Source organism: Giraffa tippelskirchi, chromosome 6 (genome assembly GCF_054371585.1).
Source record: "Giraffa tippelskirchi isolate mGirTip1 chromosome 6, T2T-mGirTip1v1.2.pri, whole genome shotgun sequence".
Lineage (NCBI taxonomy): Eukaryota > Metazoa > Chordata > Mammalia > Artiodactyla > Giraffidae > Giraffa > Giraffa tippelskirchi.
In genome coordinates, this window is record NC_137280.1 from 79,647,478 (window position 1) to 79,668,412 (window position 20,935).

The window sequence follows — 20,935 nt, forward strand, 5'->3', positions numbered from 1 at the left end:
TCAGGAACTACAATTGCAAACAGGGATGGGCCACACTTAGTTTTAGAAAACTCGCTCTGGTAGCCAAGATGAGGGTGGCCTAAGGGGAACTCTGTACCTGGATCCCTTCCTCTACACTACCCCTCTTCTGAGGTCCTGGTGCCCCCAGCCTGGCCCTGGGTCACAGGCTTGCCAGCCTCCCCAAATTCTGCCACTCTGCTCCGTGCCCCTTAGCCCCTTAACTTCCCCATTTGCAGAGTCCTGCTCCTTCCCTCCAGTTTGGCCCTTACCCTGGCCACCCTGTAGTCCTGGCCACCCTATGAGGACTGTTCCTCCTTTACAGTTCACAAGTCTCCCCATCCCCAAAGTCCCCTCACCCCATTCACTGACCTTTGAGATTCTCCCCAGTGGGTCCAGCCTTCCTGCCTCACTTCTAGCTTTGCTAGTCGAAGCACAGATCTGACAACTCTCCCATCATTTCACACCTTCAGATCTGCCGGAACCAGATCCCGAGGCTAGCTGGGGGAGATACCTCTGAAGAAGGTCACTGCCAACAAGTCACAGGTCCTAAGGGCCCTCAGCACTGCACTCCCTTCCCTCCATTTACGACTCTGCCATTCTCCTCTGAGAAGACCCAGGAATGCTCCTTTGTAAAACCACAGCTCTGACAGCCAGACCTGATTAGTTCTCCATAAGCCTTGATGGTGGCAATTTTTGTTCAAGAGGCTTGAACTCTGCTCCAGGCTCACCAGCCAGTCTTCTCCTCCCCTCCGTCACTGACCTGCCGGGGACAGGTGCCCACACATGGCCCTCTCCTCCCATTCCCCTCCTCGACTTCTGGCAGCAACCCTACAAACTCCTTCACAGTGAGCAAAGGAATCCAAGGTCCGTTCCTCTCGTCTCCACTTTCTCGCCGCCTCTGCCTCCCAGTCCTGGACGCCAAGGCCCCAGCTTCCCCTCGCCCTGGCCCTCCCCTCATGGACCTTCTCCGCCTTCCTCCAGGCCGACTCGCCGCTGTCAGTCTGCACCTGCAAGCCCAGCGACCCGGCTTTCGGTCCCGTCAGTCCCCCTCTCCATCGCCTCCCAGCGCAGTGTTCGGCCGCCGCACCGCGGGTGCCTGTAGAGCTCAGGTAGCGCGTGGAGCCGTGCCTGCGTCAATAAGACACAGATCCATCGGCAGCACGGCCGCCTAGCGCCACTCCCCGAAGAACTGGTCAACCTGCGCGGGCTCGGCCCGCCTCCCCTCCGGAGCCGCCCGGCTGTAGCCCCAGCCCCGCGCGCGCGCGATTGGCCGCGCCCGCCCAGCTTCCCGCGCGCTGATTGGTCGGCGCGCGGGTCGGTCGGGCCGGGCGCCGCGGCGGCGGCTGCAGCGGAGGAGAAGCAATCCAGACCGGAAGGGTCCGAGGCGCCCCGGCGCCCCTCACACCCTTGGCGGCGGCGGCGGCGACGGCGGCGGCGGGGCGGAGCGGAGCAGAGCGGGGCGGGGCGGCCGGCCGAGCCCGGGGCAGCGGAGCCGCGAGCAGCTAGCGAGCTGCGCCGCCAGTCCTCCCGCCTGCCCTGTCCTTCTGGCGCGGCGGCGGGGAGGCGAGGTGAGCCCGGCGGGCGGGTTAGGCCCAGCAGGGACTCTGGGACCGAGCCTTGCCGGGGAGGGGCGGCGGGAAGGCCGCGAGGCCAGGCTCCGCGGGGAAAGGGGGGTGCGGAGCGGGAAGACCGGTCTCTGTGGGCCGACCGGGGTCTGCGGGGTGCGGGCGGCCCCGGCCGCAGCCCCTCGTCCTCCAGGCTGCCGCAGTCGCCCCCGTACGCCCGGCTGTCCGCACCCCAGAGCTGAGGGCTCGCTCCCTGCTCTGGCCCCGGCAGACCTGCTGGAGGGTCTGCGGGCGCCCCCTCCCCCGCCCCGACTGTTTGGCACCCAGCTGCATGCCTCCTCCCGGATGCTCGGAAGCCTGGGGTCTGATCCCTGCGACCTTGGCGAAGGCACTGATCCTTGCTGTTCTTCTGTTTTCCCCTCGGCAAAGTGGGGGAAATGTCTGCCCTTTTGGACAGGGTTGTTGTCAAGCTCTGTGTGTGAAAGCCCCCAGGCAGGAGCCCGCCCGGTGCACACTTGTGGAAAATTGGGCGGGATACTGCTCCTTGCTGGTTTGAGTGTAGCAGAGTCCGCCCAGAGTCCCCCCTCCTCGTGCTCCCCAAGTGCCTTGTCATTGCATACTCAGTGCCCAGCAGTGCCTGAGCGGGCCCTGACCAACTGACCCCCGACAGGTCCCCCAACCCGGAGCACTAGGCTCCTAACCTACCCATCTTACTGGCCTTGAACGTTCAGCCCTGTTTACCTCAGAACCTTTGCATTTATCCAATGATTGGAGTTACCTCCCGGATCTTTGCACAGCTGACTCCTTCTGGTCCGTCTCCTCACATGTTTAAATTTACAGAATGCTTTTCTTGACCACTCTTTTTCTTCCTTTAGTCTTTCTGTCTCATTACGTTCATTTTCTTCCCAGTATCTGGTTTGAAACTATTCTATTGATTTGCCTGTTTATTTTCTGTCTCTCCCATTAGGATTATAGCTTTATGAAAACAGGTAGTTGTCTGATTTGTCCACTGCTTTATCCCCAGTGCTTAGAGAGCACACAGTAAGTATTCAGTAATATTAGTTAAGTGAGTGAATGAATGAATGACTGACCCTGCCAGCCTGTTGCCTCCGCTTTCTCTGTTTGTGTAGTGACTTCTGACTAACTTGTGAAACTTGTGTGCAGATGGTAGGTTGCTTTAGTTTTGTGAAACATTTTAATGTCCTTGACCCCTTTATTTGGTAACTGTCAGAACAAGCTGTAATATAAAATCTGACATTTTTATAATGTTTTAGCTCTAACTTCCTTCCTCTCATTCAGGACACATTGACTGAATTCTACATGATCTAGGTCAGCTTTCTGCTTGGCCCTGGGGACACAAAGGCAGTAGCAACGGGGTCCCTTCTTTCAGAGAGCCCAAGAGCCCAGTAGAGAAGGCAGACATGCAGACAGTGCTAGGACAGCTTGCTGTAGAGGAGGGGCTGTGCTATGGAAACTTGGAGGAGGTGGTGGTGCTTGGCTGGTGCTGGAGTTGACTTGAATGGTGATGAGAAACTTGTCAGGTCTAGGGGAAGGCAAGAAGTGGGGAAGGGCAGGGTGAAGGAGGAACTTCAGCTCAATCAATTCAGTTCAGTCACTCAATCGTGTGCAACTCTTTGGGACCGCATGGACTGCAGCATGCCAGGCTTCCTTGTCCATCACCAATTCCCCGGGCTTGCTTAAACTCATGTTCATCAAGTCAGTGATGCCATCCAGCCATCTCATCCTCTATCATCCCCTTCTCCAATATTCAGCCCAATATTGGGGTCAAAAATCAGCCTGTGGGGCCAGGTGTGAGAGATCAGAATAGTGGAGACCCTGGAGAACCAGGCGCCACTTACCCAGCAGTTTTTAGAAAGAATTCAGAACTTGAGATTTGTATCTGTACTCTCTTCCTTTTTAATTGTTGGCAGTAGCTTATTTTAAAATGTTTTCAGTGCTGTGAGCCAAGCAAAATGCAGACCTCATTCAGTTTTATTTCAGGATTGTTGGACTCCGGACTTCAAGGCAGGTTGTGTAGGAGGGAAGAGTTGCAGTGGAGCTAGAAAGGTAGCCCAAGACTAGGGGAGCTACGCCCTATTTGTCCAGGAACTCTCTTTTGTAACTGGAGCCCTGTGATAGCAGCTAGGAAGCCTCCTAGCCTCCACTTTCTACACAGGAGGAAACAGAGGCTCCCAGAGTTTCAGCAGTCTGTTTTGTAGCAAGCAGCTGGAAAGTGAAATTTGAACCCAGGTCTCCCGCAGATCAGCATTCTTTCCTGACTCCCTTAGCTCTGAGTATTCTCTTTGGCTCTTAATTTGTTCTGGAAGAATAAAATCCAATCTAGATAACGTTTCCCTTCATTTAACCGTTTTCTTCCCCTTCAAAAGGATCCTACAGGGTTAAAAACAATCCTATTTTGGCATAGTCATCTGAAGAGCGTTGATTTTCCTGAGTTTCTTGAGGAGAATCCACTCCTGAGAACTTAATTTTCAGGATGCCACTTAAAATAATTTGTTGACAGATTAAAATGTGTTTATTTGGCCTTCCTAAATAAATGTTAGAGGGTACACCTCAATTTGTCTATTTAAAATAAAATGTCTTAATTTTCTGGATAGAGAAAAGTGCCAGATGACACAATTAATAGTGAGTAAACCAATTTATTTCATAATATATGAGGTAAAACAAAACCACATTTTTTTCCTTAACATTGTTGATTTGGCTGTAGGAGGGCATGGCAGCTCACTCCAGTATTCTTGCCTGAAGAATCCAATGGACAGAGGAGCCTGGCAGGCTTCAGTCCATAGGGTTGCAAAGAGTTGGACACAACTGAAGTGACTAACACACGTGCATGCACAGCTGTTTCTGATCTAGTTATACTTGGTTAAGAAGGTGACATTTTTACATAATTTTCCTTAAGAATTATTAAATTTGTATTTGGCCTTTTGTGATTGTATGAACTGGTTTCAACAACAGTCTTTGTTATAACTATTTATTGTGAGAAATTTCAAACATGTAGGAAAGAAAACAAAGTAGTATCCAGCTTCAACAATTACTAACTACTGGCCAATCTTGTTCATCCCTGACCTCATGCCTACAACTCTCATACACCCCCCACACACACACAATGCACTATTATTTTCAAGCAAATCCTAACTATCATGTCATTTCACCCATAAATTTTGCAGTTTACACCTGAAATATTTTAAAAATAAGAATTCTTTTAAACTTGGAAAAGTGGTAATTAGTCATTCTGTAATATCAAATAGCCAGCCAGCACTCAAATTTCCAGTTGTCTCATAAATTTTATAGTTTCTTTAGTAGTTTCTTCCTTGGAATCCAGATCCAGATAAGGACCATATATTGTGATTGGTTCATAATGTCTTTTAAATGTCTTTTAATCTGTAGATCCCTCTTTATTTCTGTTTTTCTTTTCCTTGTAGTTTATTTGTTGAAGCAATAATATTTCTGTTATTGGGATTTTACTGATTGTACTTCTGCAATGTAATTTCTCGTGTTTCTCTGTATTTCTTGAAAATTTGTAGTTGGATTTAGACAAGGTTTGGTTGGATCCAGGGAGCCTTAGGTGAGGTGTGCGCTTCCTCTAGAGGCAAGTAGTCTTGCTTGGCTGACACTATGATGTTAGCTACTGTTGATACTCAGTGCCTGGACCCTTTGATTCATTAAAAGGCCATATTATTTGGGGGGGACAAGTTTGTGTATCTTTTACACAGGAAGAATTCATTTTTTATAAAGTACTGTGGGTCTTTTCAGATTTTATATTGGCCTTTGGATTGCCAGTTAAAATATTTTTAACTGGTGCCTCAAATCCTCTTTGGAAAATGTTGGGGTGTAAATTAACAGATATAAAAATAGTCAGCAAGAGTAGTCTCAACTTTAGCATAGGAATTCCTTATAGCTGAGGAAATTTACTAAACATTTGAAAGTGAAATTCAGCAAATTTGATTTTCTTTCATTTCATTCGGTTTTTTTGGTGCATTTTTTTGTTTTTGGATTTTATAAAATATTCTACTCTCTCTTTCTCCTAGCTAATTTTACCTAAAAACCTTTCTTAAGCAAAGACTACATACTCTAAAACATTTCAGGAATAATAAAAATAGATTCTAAGGATATATGAATTACAAATGAGGTGGGTTTTTTTCCCCTCCCTTGTGGCTCAGATGGTAGAGAATCTTCCTGCAATGCAAGAGATCCCAGTTCGATCCCTGGGTCGGGAAGAACCCCTGGAGAAGGGAATGGCAACCCACTCCAATATTCCTGCCTGGAAAATCCCAAGGACACAGGAACCTGGAAACAACTAAGCAACTAACACTTTGACTTTTTCAAAAGCGAGGTATTAATGTTAACTCTCTTTATGTTAAATAAATTCTGACCTGTTATTTAAAGTATTTCCATACCTGAATTATTTGGCATTAGGAGAATGAACAGTGTGAAAACCACCTGTCAGTTTGTCTTTCCATAGTCCAGCATAGGAAAAACCTGGGGATTTGGTTTAAAAACATGTTTTTATTTAGAACAATTTGTTTAAAAAGCATAGCTCCACTCCCTACAATGATTCTGAGAGAAAGAATAAGAATGATTGCTTTTAAAACAACTCCTTTTCCTTAAAATATATATATTTATACATACACATATATTTCTACAGAATTGTAAATATTTGTTACACTATTTGAATATTTTGATGCTACTACTAGTTTGATTTCAGAATATCTAGGCTTGAGGATGCAAACCAGGTAGTGAATCCCCTAGCTCTGATTCTGGAATCAAATCTGTTAACTCTCTTAACTCTCAGAAACATAGCTACTATTATATGTTGTAAAGTGGATGACTTCTAAAAATTTTATGACACATCATCTACCTGCCACACCCTAGAATGAAAAGTAAATTCTGTGCATTGCCTCCTGTCGTATCTTTCATGGAGGTGCTCACCAGTGTTAACTATGCCATCAGCTTTTGCACTTACCAGGTTTTAGTTCACATTTTCAGAATGGGTGTGGTAATACCTGTTCTAAGGTCAGCTAAGGTGAATACCTTGGCCTGTGCTGAGCACTGTGCTAGCTGTCCTCTGAGATTGATTCTGCAGCTATCCTCATTCTACAGATGAGTATAAGTGCTTGCCCAAGTTCACTCACCCAGATAAATGGCAGACCCACTGCCCTCTGACTCCAGAGCTGCCTTACATTTACCATCCCATTTAGTTTTCCTTTAACAAGTATTTACTGGGCACCCACTGTGTAATTAGTACAGGACTGAGAAGTAGAGGAGCTCAGAGAGTAAAAGTGGAGATAGACTTGCAGGGCAAATGAATACAGACTGTGGTGCCCAAAAAAGGGGGAGTGCCTGGCACAGTTGGAAAGGAAGGCCTACTGAGGAAGACTTGCAGGAAAAGCAGGTGCTTGCCCTGGACTTTGGAGGATGAAGGTTGGCCAGGAGCACAGAAGGGGAAGGGAAGTCATTTCAGGCAGATAGGACAACTCAAGCAGAGAGACCTGAAGGTGTACAGTAGCTGGAGTCTGCTGCTCCCAGGGGGGTTGATAATGCTTGAGAGTGAGCCAGAGGCCCTACAGAACACCTCTGCTGTTCTAAGGATTAGAATTTTACTCTTAACACAATCAGTCACTATTGAAGGAACTTAAACATAAGAGTAGTATAATCACAAATCCTTTTCAACAGATCTCTTTTAATTCTTACTTTGAAATAATTACAAATCCTAAGAGGTTGCAAAAATAGTACAGAGAGGTCCTGTGCCCCCTCACCGAGTTTTCCCCAATGGTTGTATATTTATATAGCTATAGTACAATACCAGAACCAGGCAGTTAGTATTGGTAAAATGCTTGTGTAGTTCTATGTCATTTTATCATATATGGAAGTTCATATAACTACCACCATCACCATCAAGATACAGAACTATTTCATCATCCCAAAGATCTCCCTTGTACTACCCCTTTATAACCACACCGCCCCCTTTGCCCCCCGCCATCCATAACCCCTGGCAACCACTAATCTGTTCTATATCTTTGTAATTTTTCATTTTAGGGATGTTGTATACACGGATTATGGACCTTTTGAAATTGGCTTTTATCACTAAAATTGTCACTAAAATTCCATAATGCCCTATGACCTACCAAAATTGTTGTTGAATATCAGTAATTCAGTCATTTTTAGTGCCAGGTGGTAGTCCGTTGTATGGATGGATGTACAGCAATTTGTTTAACCATTCACCCACTGAAAGACATCTGGATTTCTTCCAGTTTTGAACTTTACAGATATAGCTGCTATGAGCATTCGTGTAAAGGTTTTCATGTGCACAGATCTTTCTAGTGTGGTATGTGTACCATGAATGGGAGGTATCAGGAATGGAGGCTGGGAGAGCACTTTGGCTGTTGGTGTGTCTTGGGCACAATGAGGCCTTTACTCACGACATTGAGTATCAGGGCTGGAGGTGGGGAGACCGATGACTCCAAGGGGCCAGTGGGAGGAATTCTTGCTAGATGCTTAGGATCCAACTGTGAGTGACATGATAACCAACTAATAGTTGTTATTCTGTGTCATAGTATATGCCATAACTTAAGAACTGATGTTCAAAAGAGTGGCCCTGAGATGCTGTGAGGTTTTTGGTTATTCATAAAAGATAAAGTTGTGCTAAGATCCCGGGAGAAGGGAATAGATACCCACTCCAGTATTCTTGCCTGGAAAATTCCATGGACAGAGGAGCCTGGTGGGCTACAGTCTTTGGGGTCTCAAAGAGTCAGACACGACTGAGTGACTAACACACACACACACCCATACTATTTTTAATAAGAATAAAGTAGGAAAAAAGAACAATTTGATTAAAACTTTTAGCAGCAAGCATTGAAACAAAGAAGGTGATTGTGAAAATCAGCTTTTAATCACAGCAGTCAGTTCATTTAAATATTGAATGCCCTGGGTATTCTGAAGCATTAGTGTGATTAAAGGTTTGATTCTGTGGATCACTGCCTTATCTTCATCATCAGAAGAAAAGTGTCTAGGTGAGTTGAAGCCAACAAGATAAGATGTGAAGGTCTGTGTTATTTTGTCCTGGGCCGAACTAGCCCTTCGACAATCACTTTACTTTCTAAGTAAAATTAGAGATATTCCAGTAGTATATTGGGAAAAACATGGATATTGTAGTCAAATACACCTCAATTTAAATCCAGGCTATGCTACTCTCCAGCTGAGAATCTGGGCAAGTTACTTCCTGTCTCCAAGTTGTTTCCTCATTTTCAGGGTGAGGATAGTACCCTGGATCTCACAAACTGTTAGGAGAATGTATATAACTGTGTACTGAGCCTGGCCCACTTGCCTTCCTGTCTCCAGTCTCATCTGCCTCAAATCCACTCTCTGTAAAGGGGTCAGAGTGACCATTCTTCAGCTTTTTATTTAAAAGTGTTTAGTTTTTAAAATGTGAAATATGTGCATAGGGGAAAAAAAAGTTACAATGTCGGGAGTGAAAGTCTCTCTTTCCACTGTTCCTCTGCACTTGCTCGCGCGCTGTCTGTGTTTGCGTATTTTTCTGCACACTGGCATTCACTGCCTGCACTCTGCTTTGACTTGTTTTATTTCCTGAGGTATCTTAAACGTCTTTCCATATCAATGCCTAAAGTCCCTGCATTGTTTTTAATGGCTTTATTATGCTTTTATGCCATAATTTATTCAATCATTCCAAGGGTACTTTTTAGATTATGTCTAGTTTTTGCCTGTTACAAGCAGTGCTGCAAACATCCTTGCACAGTTGTCTTTGCATCCTTGTACATGTTTATTTGCCAGGTGCATTTATATAGAGTTGTAGTTGCCAGGTTAGGAGTCATGCAGATTTTTCCTTAGATATTACCTGTTTTACTTCCAAACGGTGTTTTACTGATTTATGTAATTTATACTAATTTATACTCACCAGTATATGTGAAAGTACCCGCTTTGTCACAGCTAGGTTGTTACTTGCGTGCAGGTCTTGCCTCCTCCAGGAAGCCTTCCTCTGTATCTGCCTCTCACTCACACATTCCACTTGCTCTCTCACTCTGCCCTCTGGACACCACTCTGCTGGACTTCTGCCATGCAGACAGTGCATACCCCTAGGACACTTCCTATGTGGTATGATAATTATGTGTTAGTGGTTTGGAGGGAAAGGATTGTCTGATTAGTACTCCATGGTTTCCTTGGTGGCTTAGAGAGTAAAGAATCTGCCTGCACTGCTCGAGACCTGAGTTTGATCTCTAGGACGGGAAAATCCCCTGGAGAAAGGAATGACAACCCACTCCAGTATTGTTGAATGGAGAATTCCAGGGACAGAGGAGCCTGGCGGGCTCCAGTCCATGGGGTGGCAAAGAGTCAGACATGACTGAGCGACTGACGCACACACACACACTCACACACATCCTTCATGTTTGGTACACAGGAGGCTGTCAGGAAATGTTGGTTGGGAGAATTCAGTAAACAGTAGCTGACATCTACACAAGACTCACACTATATGCTCTCCACTGTTGTTTCCCATTTTAAAATGTTATAACTATGGAAAGTTGTGCTGTGCTGTGCTAAGTCACTTCAGTCATGTCCGGCTCTTTGTGACCCCATGGACTGTAGCCCGCCAGGCTCTTCTGTCCATGGGATTCTCCAGGCAAGAATACTGGAGTGGGTTGCCATGCCCTCCTCCAGGGGATCTTCCTGACCCAGGGATCAAATCTGTGCCTCCTACCTCCCCTGCATTGGCAGGCAGGTTCTTTACCACTAGTGCCACCTGGGAAGCCCCAGAAAGCTATAGTTAGAGCTAATTTTTTTACTTAGAAAAGTTAATCAGAGATTTAATACTATATTTACAGTACCTGAATTGTTTATATTTAGAATACTAGAGGTAGAGAAAAAATTTTAAAGCATTTCTTACTCCAGGCTCTAAACAGATAGGAATGTTCCTCCTGCCCAATGTTTATTCATAAATTGGGTAGATTTTACTCCAATATCCTGGAGGGGATACTACAGGAGTCTCCAATCTTGAAGAAATAGAGTTTTTCAATTAGAGCAATTCATTTGACAAGCATTCATTGAAGCAGCATGGTGAGTGGGGAGGGTGTAGACATGAGGCAGTTGCCTTTAGCAAAGGCCAGGCCACTTCCTGAGCTTGAGGCAGCCACTCCCCACACTCAGGTCTGTAAGGGCAGAGCGTATCCTCCTAGGAGCTTTCTCAGTGGATCATTGGTTGACATTTAATAATGTCGTATGAGAGGGAAGACAGGCCCTCCCTCCTTTTGAGGAGCTCCTAGCCTGGCAGCAGGGGCAGAGGCAGACCTCCGGAAGCTGAGTGACAGTGCACTGTAATGGGCGCTGGGCCCCACTGCTGGAGCCGAGGCGAGAAACCAGCACCTGCTAGTGATGGAACCTAAGTCAGAGACTCTGCCTTCAGTGTGCTGGTAATGTGGTTGCCTGAAGAATTCTTACACTTCTTAAAACCTGGTTGATGTCCATGTTGTTTGTGATTATTTCTTTTGTTTGTTGCTGTTTTTTAGTAGCTGAGTAGTGTCTGACTCTTTATGACCCCTTGGGCTATAGTCCACCAGGCTCCTCTGTCCATGGGATTTTCTAGGCAAGAATACTGGAGTGGGTTGCCATTTCCTTCTCCAGGGGATCTTCCCAACCCAGGGATTGAACCTGTATCCCCTGAATTGGCAGGTGGATTCTTTACTGCTGAGCCACCAGGATCACGAGTCCATTTTGTTGAAATACATCTCAGGAGTTGATTTCATTAATAGTTAATTTACATATTTTCTTCTTTTGGCTTGGAGTTCTTTCCCTTGCTGTCATGAAGCCCAGGCTTGACAGAGGAGGTGGCCCTAACAGATTCTTTGTTAGGTGACTTATTTTTCCTGCCTAATAAGGGCAACTTATTTTAATTTAAAAATTATTTAAAATCTTGAGATGAAATTGTATTAATTATTGACCTAATGATGTAATATAGGGGGCTTCCCTGGTGACTCAGATGGTAAAGAATCTGCCTGCAATGCAGGAGACCAGGGTTTGATCGCTGGATTGGGAAGATTCCCTGGAGAAGGGGATGCCTAGCCACTCCAGTATTCTTGTCTGGAGAATTCCATGGACAGAGGAGCCTGTGGGCTACAGCCCATGGGGTCGCAGAGTTGAACACAACTAAGTGAGTAACACAATGATGTAATATACTCCCCAAATTCACAAAAGCTAATCTAATACTGTACCAGTCAGAATATGGGTTACAACAGCTGTAGCAGAGAGAGTTCCAGAATTATTCAACGTGATTTAGATTAATTTATGCCAATCTAATGTGGACAAGTGGCCCAGAATGGCCCAGCTCTGTTCCAGACAGTTGTTCAGGACTCTGGCTGCTGGGTGATTCTAGTATCTTCAACATTTAACTTCCATCTCTGGGACAACAACTGCTGATCACCCAGCTGACAGCAAGGGAGAAAGATAAATTGGAAGGCAAGCAACTTTCTGTTTAAAAAATGATCTAGAAGTAACATCCACCATTTCTCCTCACATCTTGTTAGATAAAAGTTGGTCATCTGGCCACACCTGGCTGCCAGGAAAGTGGCCAGATGTCATCTCTAACTGGACAGCTATTTGTCCAGCTGGAACAGAATGGCTTCTGTTATTGAAATGAAGGGAGGAGTGGATCCTGGTCCTTCAGACTTGTCCAAAGTCAAACTCTCCAACTCTGCAGTTATCTCCTGCCTACCTTCTGCTCCTTCACCTTTATCTCTCCCCATCTCCTACAGGGCAACAAGCTACATACATTCTTCCTCTAAGCCATGCATTTCCTTCTTTTCCCCACCTACCATGATCCTGCCATTCTTGTCAGGTCTGCTTGTTTTGAGCCCTCCTCACTCCAGTCAGTCCCTTTCTCAGCTTCCTGAAGGATCTCTGAAAAGCAAGTCTGAGAGCCTGTGCCTCTTGTGCTTCGATGCCTCCACAGCCCTCAGGCCCAGGTCCAGACCCAGATGGCTCCCAATGGCTTCCAGGGTTCATGGGGATCTGACCTTGTTTTCTGTCTCCAGTTTTTCCCCCACAACCCAGCAAAACCAAATCTCAAATGACTTGTCATGCTTAGAAGGCACCTCCAGCTCTCTGCACGTGCTCCTTCTCTTCCCTGCACCCTAAACCTCCGTCCTTCTGGCTTTAGGGCTCTCCTTGCATTCAGTCTCTTCTGAGTGTACCCACAGTGTGCACTGTCTGTAAACTCGAAACCCAAAAGGCAGGCAGGCTGGCTGTTCTGGCAAGGGACATGGTCCACAGCGGTACTCAAATGCTTTGTGAATGACCATCATTGCTGGTACATTACTATATGGCAAAGAAACAGCAGATTGTATTGGCTCCTGGCTTTTCACTGAGTCTGTCTCCGATCCTTTGCATTTGTACTCCACTGGTCAAGCTGAGCAATTCACCACGTCTGAGCACAGACAGTTTGAGCTCTGTGCTTCTACTCTATCTCTGGCAAAGTTGTCCAGGGCAAATGCCACCTCCTCCATGAAGCTCCTCTTGTCTTCTGCACCCCTGCTTGTGGGTTGAACCTCTTTTGCCTTCCAGATTTGTTTACATTTTGCTTATGGCCCTTACCTCTTTGTAACTTAGATTACAATAAAGATAACAGACTCATTCCTCACATTTCTTCCCCAAAGACTGAATTAGATGATGCTTCAAGATCAATTCCTGATTGATCTTGCCATGTCTTCTGTATTATTTATCACTTTCTTGTTCAAAGGCACCCCATAAATGTTGAAATGAATTGTCTCAACCTCTTAAAAACTATAAATAAATTAAGAAAAGGATATTCCTTCAGATGTCAGTAAAATGGAGCAGCATCATGAAGGAATCATGAGCTACAATGTTATAGGGTCAGATCAGCAGAAGTATATTGAATGTTAACTCTGTCCCAGGGTCCAGGTCCTCCCTGTCCTCCTGTCCTGGAAATACAAGGTGCCACGGTGATCAAGATGGACCTGCCCCTACCCTCTTAGAGCTTAGGACCAGCTTCTCATAGCTGCAGGGCTTAGCCAGCTCACTAAGCTTTGGGTCACTCCAGTGTAACATGGGGCTAGCGATCCCTGTGGGTCATCGTGAGCAGTGTGTTAGTTTATCTAGTGCAGTGCTGCCCTCTCAGAGGCTATCCTCAACCAGTGTGCAATGGCTCTCAGTCAAAGTGGCTGCTGGTCCTAATAGCTGTGCCTCAGCCACTGCCCAGAGAATGGTAAAAAAAAAAAAAAAAACGAAGCAAATATAAATTTGATTTAATTCTTTGTTCAGACTTGTTATTGATAAATTTATTTCCATTTTTAATGGAAGTCCTAGACATCATTGTGTTGAAATATGTATCACCAGTACCAAAAATTCCATGAGTAGACATTAAACGTTAGGTGGTAGAGCAAACAGACAAGAAGTTGGGGCAGCTGTAGAATAAAATTTAAATTCTGTGTTTTTAAACAGTGTGGAATACTTCCCTAAATGATTTTATTGTTGGCTTCTTAATTTTTAAATAACGACCAATATAAATAACTTGCTAACTTTTGAATAAACATTATCAGACAAGAGCCAGGAAACTAAGTAAAGGTAGCTTCCTGCCAACTGATTTCTGTTTGTTTTGTTTTCTGTACAAAATCACATAGGCTCCTGCAGTGTAGAAATCTTAGCTTACTGTCTAAACCACAAAAAGTCTGCTCTGGGGCTGCTAGTTTATACTCCTACCTCGTGATTAACATCATAATGTCCATGTTATTGACTGTAGGTTATGACAGAATTCTCTGTATTGAAGCCCGCTAGTGACGTGGGCTGCCAGGAATATAGGCTAGCTTCAGAACCAACTCGAAAGTTAGAAACACACTCACCAGTATGCATGGCGTTCACAGATGTCACCAGCCCTCCAACACCCTGTTGTCATTTAACTTAGCACTTTTATAATCACTTTGACTTAAGATTTGCTTTCTCGTTCATCCCTTTAGCCTGAATTTGTGGACAGAGCAGAAGCCTGGTTCATTTGTTTTTCTGCGTGGACATAGACATGTTCATTTTGCAACATCTCCAGAACACCTCCATGCCTGGTTGAGACAGTTCAGCATAATCTGGCCCCACAGGAAACTGATGAGAATTACATAGTGACGTGGTCTTGTCATGGCTAGTAAAAATGTGCAAATTCTTTTCTCAAAAGGTGGTTGTTTCCTAATCCAGTCCCTTAAGATGTGGTCATGCAGGGTCTCAAAGTTTCTTCCCTTCATAATAGTCTTGTACATTAAGATAGATGTCTTTGCATTTTTTGTTTGTTGCTTAAGCTCAGAACTTGGTCTGAGTTTATCAGCTTATAACCATAATGTCTTATATACCAAAAATTTAAAACACTATTAAGTGAGCTATGCATGTATAATTTCAGTAAGAATGCATGTTCATTCTGTTTTTTTTTCAAGGAATCTGACGACTCTACCAGTTCTTTGGAATATTATATGACACTACATCATGAGTGACAGTAAATGTGATAGTCAGTTTTACAGTGTACAAGTGGCAGACTCAACTTTCACTGTCCTAAAACGATACCAGCAGTTGAAACCAATTGGCTCTGGAGCCCAAGGAATTGTTTGGTAAGTATGGTCTGTTTCAGTAGTGTAGATTGAGTTTTTGTTGTAATAAAAACTTAATAGTTCTAAGTTGCCAGAATTTAGAAAACACTGATGATAAAAAATACTCTTTGCTATAGGTTTATAAGCTAAATTGAATCAACCTCTTGCTTTAGTTACATGTAGTCAGATTATAGGATACAAACTCAAATTCTTAAAAGTGCTGCATAAATTTAAATAGGTAGAAATTTTTCTTTTTTCTTTGTTTCTTTTTTTTCCCCTTTTCCATTCCCCCTGTCATAATGATATTAGAATATTAGGTATGACAGTGAGTTGTAACCGAAATTTGGAGTTTTATTCATTTCTTCATCCTGGCCACCCTTCCCTCCTCCCCCTTTTATTCCCAATCACTCCTATTCATTTCTAGGCGCCGTCATTGCAGTGCCTTGCCCTTCATTGGCAGGATGAGGCCAGTCAGTGTCATTATCACCCCATGGATTAACCAGGAAGGGATGCCGTATGAGGGGTTGGGCTGGCCGTCTCTTCCTTGGTGTCTCACTTCAACTATGTGTCCAGCCCAGACGTCAGAACCGTTGGTCTGACCCTGAACCTTAGTCTCTTGCTTGGTAAGACAGTCAGCTGCCGCGACATCACTGGCCAGCTAAAGGTAAAGTTTTTTACATTTTCTAGACTACAGTTATCAGCACCTCCCAAAGTTTTTATCCCTTAGTTTTCTGGGCAAAATCTTTTCTTCTTCTTTTGGTCAATAAAAACAAGATTGCCTTTACATCTAAGAGGAACTGTGTTAAAGCTAAATACCTAATGATTGCAGCTGGTAGGTAAAGGGAATTCAAGATAAAAGAGAACTCTTCAATGTTCTGGTTGGGGAGTTTATATTTTGATTAGAGGTATTGAGTTTAGAGAATCTGTGTCTGTGGTTTGTAACTGATCCTCTCTTGTAGAGACATAGTCAGGGAAGGTAGTTGTTTTCTTCAGCCTAGGTAGTTAGAGGTCCTGGGAGCTGAGGAGATGGTAGTCCAGAGATTCCTAGAAAAACTAATGAGGGAGAAGGGACTGTTGGGAAGGAATGCCTGGCTTACATCTAAAATAGTGGTGATCTTAACTTTCAATTGATAACATGCTATATTGGTACTTAAAAACCCAATGTACCAAGAGAATTTTTAAAGTGAATGGATGGCTCATATTAGGATACTTTGATGTCAATAAGAAATTCTAGATGTAGAATATTCTTTTGATTTATAATGTATCTCTTATTTGGAACTGAATGGTAATTTGACATAGGAAATTAAGCAAGACAGATAAAAAGGATATTGAATGTAATAACCACATTTAGAGGTTGATTAGAAGTTCATAATTGTAAAATGGAGGTCTTTATAAGGGTTAGGCAGTTAAAATTAATGACTTCATTACAGCATGGTAAATGACAATGAACTTACATGCTACTTTATAAAATACTGTTTCTCAGGGGTTAGTTTTGATTTCCAGTCTGCATATACTACTTCTCATCTTTGTTTTTTTAAAGAAATGTTTAATAATGAAATTACTCATTATGGGTGTATATTTTTCATTAAAAAATTCTAGTTTTGAAATGAAAGCTCCTAAATATACCATTATAAGCTAAACCTCCTCTCATAAAAGCATTGGTAGAATTATAATATGGAAAGTTCTGAATTTTGAAAACATTTTAAAAACTAAGAATCCAGAAAATCATCTGTAGCCAGTTGATTTTCAAAAAGGGTGCCAAGATTATTCAAAGGGGAAAGAACACTCACTTCAACAAATGGTGCTGGGACAGCTGGATACCCACATGCAAAAGAATGAAGTTGGACTCCTATTTCACATCATGTGGAAAGTTAGCTCAAAATGGATCAATGACCTATAAAAGAGTTAAAACCATAAAACTCTTAGAAGAAAACAAGAGGGGAAAGCTTCATGACCTTGAATTCTTAGAAATGACACCAAAAGCATGAGCAACAAAAGAAAAAATTGGACTTTATAAAAAAAAATTTGTGTGCATCAAAGAACACCAACAAGAGAGTGAAAAAACAACCCACAAATGGGAAAATATTTGCAAGTCATATATCTGACCAGAGTCTAATACTTATAAAGATCTTCTATAACTCAGTAACAGACAAGACAATTTTAAAAAAAGAACAGACAAAGGACTTGAATAGACATTTCCCTAAAGATTTATGGCCAATAAACATGAAAAGATGTTCATTGTTAATCATTTGGGAAATGCAAATCAAAACCACAGTGAGGTACAACTTCACACCCACTAGGTGGCCATAATCAACAAAATGGAAAATAACAAATTTTGACAAGGATGTAAAGCAATTAGAACCCTCATACATTGCTGGTGAAAATGTAAAATGGTACGGCAATTTGTGAAAACCAGTTTGGCAGCTCCTCAACAAGTTCAGTTTAGTCACTCAGTCATGTCTGACTCTTTGCGACCCCATGAATCGCAGCACGCCAGGCCTCCCTGTCCATCACCAACTCCCAGAGTTTACCTAAACTCATATCTATCGAGGCAGTGATGCCATCCAACCATCTCATCCTCTGTCGTCCCCTTCTCCTCCTGCCTTCAATCTTTCCCAGCATCAGGGTCTTTTCCAATGAGTCAGCTCTTCGCATCAGGTGGCCAAAGTATTGGAGTTTCAGCTTCAACATCAGTCCTTCCAATGAACACTCAGGTGTTAAACATAGAATTATTAAATGACCTAGTAAATATTCCTAGATATATTCCCCAAAAAATTAAAAACAGATGTTCAAAAAAGACTGTACATAAATGTTCATAACAGTACTGTTCACAGTGGCTGAAAGGAGAAAACAGGCCAACTGTCGATCAATAAATGAATGGATTCACAAACTATGTTATATATGTACATGGAATATTATTCATAAAAAGAACTGAAGCACTGATGTGTGCTGTGACACAGATGATCTGCAAAAACATGTTAAGTGAAAGAAGCCAGACACAAAAGGTAGTATTATTATATGAGTCCAAAGTAGGTGCATCCATAGAGAAAGATGCAGAGTGGTGGTTAACTAGGACAAGAGGTAGAGGAATGGGGAGCAACTTCATAATGGGTATGGAGTTACCTTTTGGGGTGATGAAAATTTGGGGGTTTATTTAAAGGTGGTGATTGCACAACACTGAATGTACTAAATGTTACTGAATTGTTCACTTTAAAATGGCTCATTTTATGTTTATGTGATTTTTGAAAAAAAAATGTAAGCTGAAGGATGCCTTAAATTAAGGATATTTGTCATTTAATGGATACTCTAGTATTGTAATATTTTCATTTATATTACACAGTAAAATATGTTATCATTTTTTGTAACTTATTAAATTCTTTTAAAATTATTTAAAAGAAAATAGTAAGAGTTAAGTGAAAGTACATTTAACTCTTAGTGTTTTCTTTTAAATAATTTTAAAAGAATTTAATAATAAAATTTTAAATAATTTTGACAATTTTGTTAACATTTGTAGGAGCAGCTGTCACCTCGCAGACATGTAGATGCTAAAATTTTAGCACCATCCTGAATCTCATGTTTTGCAAATTCCATTTCCGTAGCCTGAATTTTTATTTTAAGGAAAGATCAGAAAATGAATTTTGCCCATTTCTCCTCAAGAAAGAAGTCATTATTTTGAACTGATTAAGGTAGCTCTAAATGAGCCCCTGCATAGCTAACAATTTATTTTATAATCTTTGATGTAATTATTCACTTAAGTTTGTAATCCAAGCCAGTTATTCATTACCAAATCAAAACCTTTTAGTTGGGTTAACGTTGCTGATTCATGAAAAAGGGGTTAGTTAATTTGATTCAGATTATTGGTACTTTCTTTTAGAAATGTTTGTGCAATTATGAAAATTATTCTTAGACTTTTGGGATGTTTTCTTTTGGCTTTTAGATGAGGTGCTGTCACGAGAGCTGGGCCTAGATGATTGGAGACCTGGTTTCCATTATTACTTTACTGCTCCTTTCTACCAGAGCCTGTGCTGGCTTTCTCTCAGCCGGGAAGGTGGGTGACTGCTCCTCACCTTCTTTCTAGGCTTGAGGCTTCACGGTTCCCTTGAACTGCAGCACTGATGGTGCTGGCAGTCCTTGTTCCAGACTGACAAGAGAGATACTTCCCCAACTTCAGAGGATTTTTTTTCTGGCCGTTTTGCACAGCATCTTGAATATTGGCATTATGCTTTAAAACGTCCTCAAAAGAAAAGTGTTCTTTTTGTACAAGGCATAAGGAGAGGGTATTTTACCTTGTTCTACTGTTTAGATGAAGCAAGAAACTGTGAATGGTTCCAGTCAGACTCCTTTCTTCCTTATCACTGTTGGAAAGGCCTGAGTATCCCCACCATCAAGCCTTGACTTTTACATACCCTCTTCCCTCCAGTGGTCCCTTCTCTGCAAACCTGACAGGTTCTTTCCCATGTCCATCACTTTTGTCCCCACTGCATCTCCTGGTTGGAGAATTCTGCAACCTTGCTGGTCTATCCAGACACTATCCTAGGTCTTTTGAGACTTAGCTCTGAAACTCCAGATAGTCTCAGTTCGTGCCTGGAATAGAGCCTTCTCTCTGGTTAAACTAAATGCTGGACTAATGCACATGTGCACACACATGTGCACATGCATGCTCCAGGACTGTAAGATAATAAATTTGTGTTTTAAACTAGTCAATCTGTGGTAATTTGTTATAGCAACAATATGAAATGAATATATGTCTGTTCTTACATTTTTGAGAAATAAAATATCATAGTAGCAATAATGCATGGTTTATAAAAACTTGTTAATCATCTAAACTAGAGCTTTATAAAGACATAGGGACAGGTAAATTAAAGTGCAGGTACTGATATAAGATTAAATGAGCTGGGACCCAAATAAAATATTTTGACTCCTAATTTTGAATTATAAAAACAACTGTCTGATTTATTTGCTTCTATGTTTTTGTTGTTCATTAAAACTGTTAGTAAAATAATTAGGAAGTAAGTTTTAAAATGTTTATCATTTGCAGTATTTATAAAATTATTAGTAGAATTAAATAGTTACAAGCTCTATAAGAAAAATGTGTGTGCATTTCTTTCATGTAAATTCAGTTTTTTTTTCTCTCCATCTAAAATCTCAAGCTGTTAATCAAATCACTAGGGAGTATTTGTTTTACAAGACAATTCTATGAAGTGTTTAACTTCATTTTTTTTTTTTGCTTTTTAAAAAAAATTTTAATTGAAGTATAGTTGGTTTACAGTGTTGTTAATGTTTGCTATACAGCAAAGTGGTTCAGGTGTACATATAAATGCATTCCTTTTTTAAAATATTCTTCTCCATTATGGTTTATCATAGAATATTGAATATAATTCCCTATGCTATACAGTAGGACTTTGTTGTTTATCCATTCTGTACATAATAGTTTGCATCTGCTAACCCCAAATTCCCACTCCATCCCTCTCCAGCCCCTCTCCCTCTTGGCAGCCACAAGTCTATTCTGTATGTTTGTGAGTCTGTTTCTGTTTCATAAATGTTCATTGTGTCATATTTTAGTTTCCACATATAAATGATATCGTGTGGTATTTGTCTTTCTCTTTTTGACTTACTTCACGTAGTATGTTAATCCCTAGTTCCATCCTTGTTGCTGCAAATGGCATTATTTCATTCTTTTTTTATGGTGGAGTAGTGTTCCATTGTATATATGTACCACATCTTCTTTATCCATTCATCTGTCGATGGACATTCAGGTTGTGAATAATG

General features: G+C 42.3%; 1 protein-coding gene across 14 annotated transcripts in view; it reads left to right on the forward strand.

Moving 5' to 3' along the window:
• The first annotated feature begins 1,345 nt into the window (after window positions 1-1,345).
• Window positions 1,346-20,935, forward strand: part of MAPK9 (mitogen-activated protein kinase 9) — a 71,441-nt gene continuing 51,851 nt past the window's right edge. For 9 of the 14 annotated variants that reach the window (XM_081497589.1, XM_081497586.1, XM_081497581.1 and 6 more), the window contains exons 1-2: window positions 1,346-1,568; window positions 15,017-15,187. In XM_081497589.1, the coding sequence (XP_081353715.1) occupies window positions 15,066-15,187 (122 nt within the window). In that variant the 5' untranslated portion in view covers window positions 1,346-1,568; window positions 15,017-15,065. Of the gene's footprint in view, window positions 1,569-2,532; window positions 2,607-15,016; window positions 15,188-19,103; window positions 19,215-20,935 lie in introns of all 14 variants that reach the window. The other 5 variants (XM_081497583.1, XM_081497588.1, XM_081497585.1 and 2 more) reach the window with 3 other exon arrangements.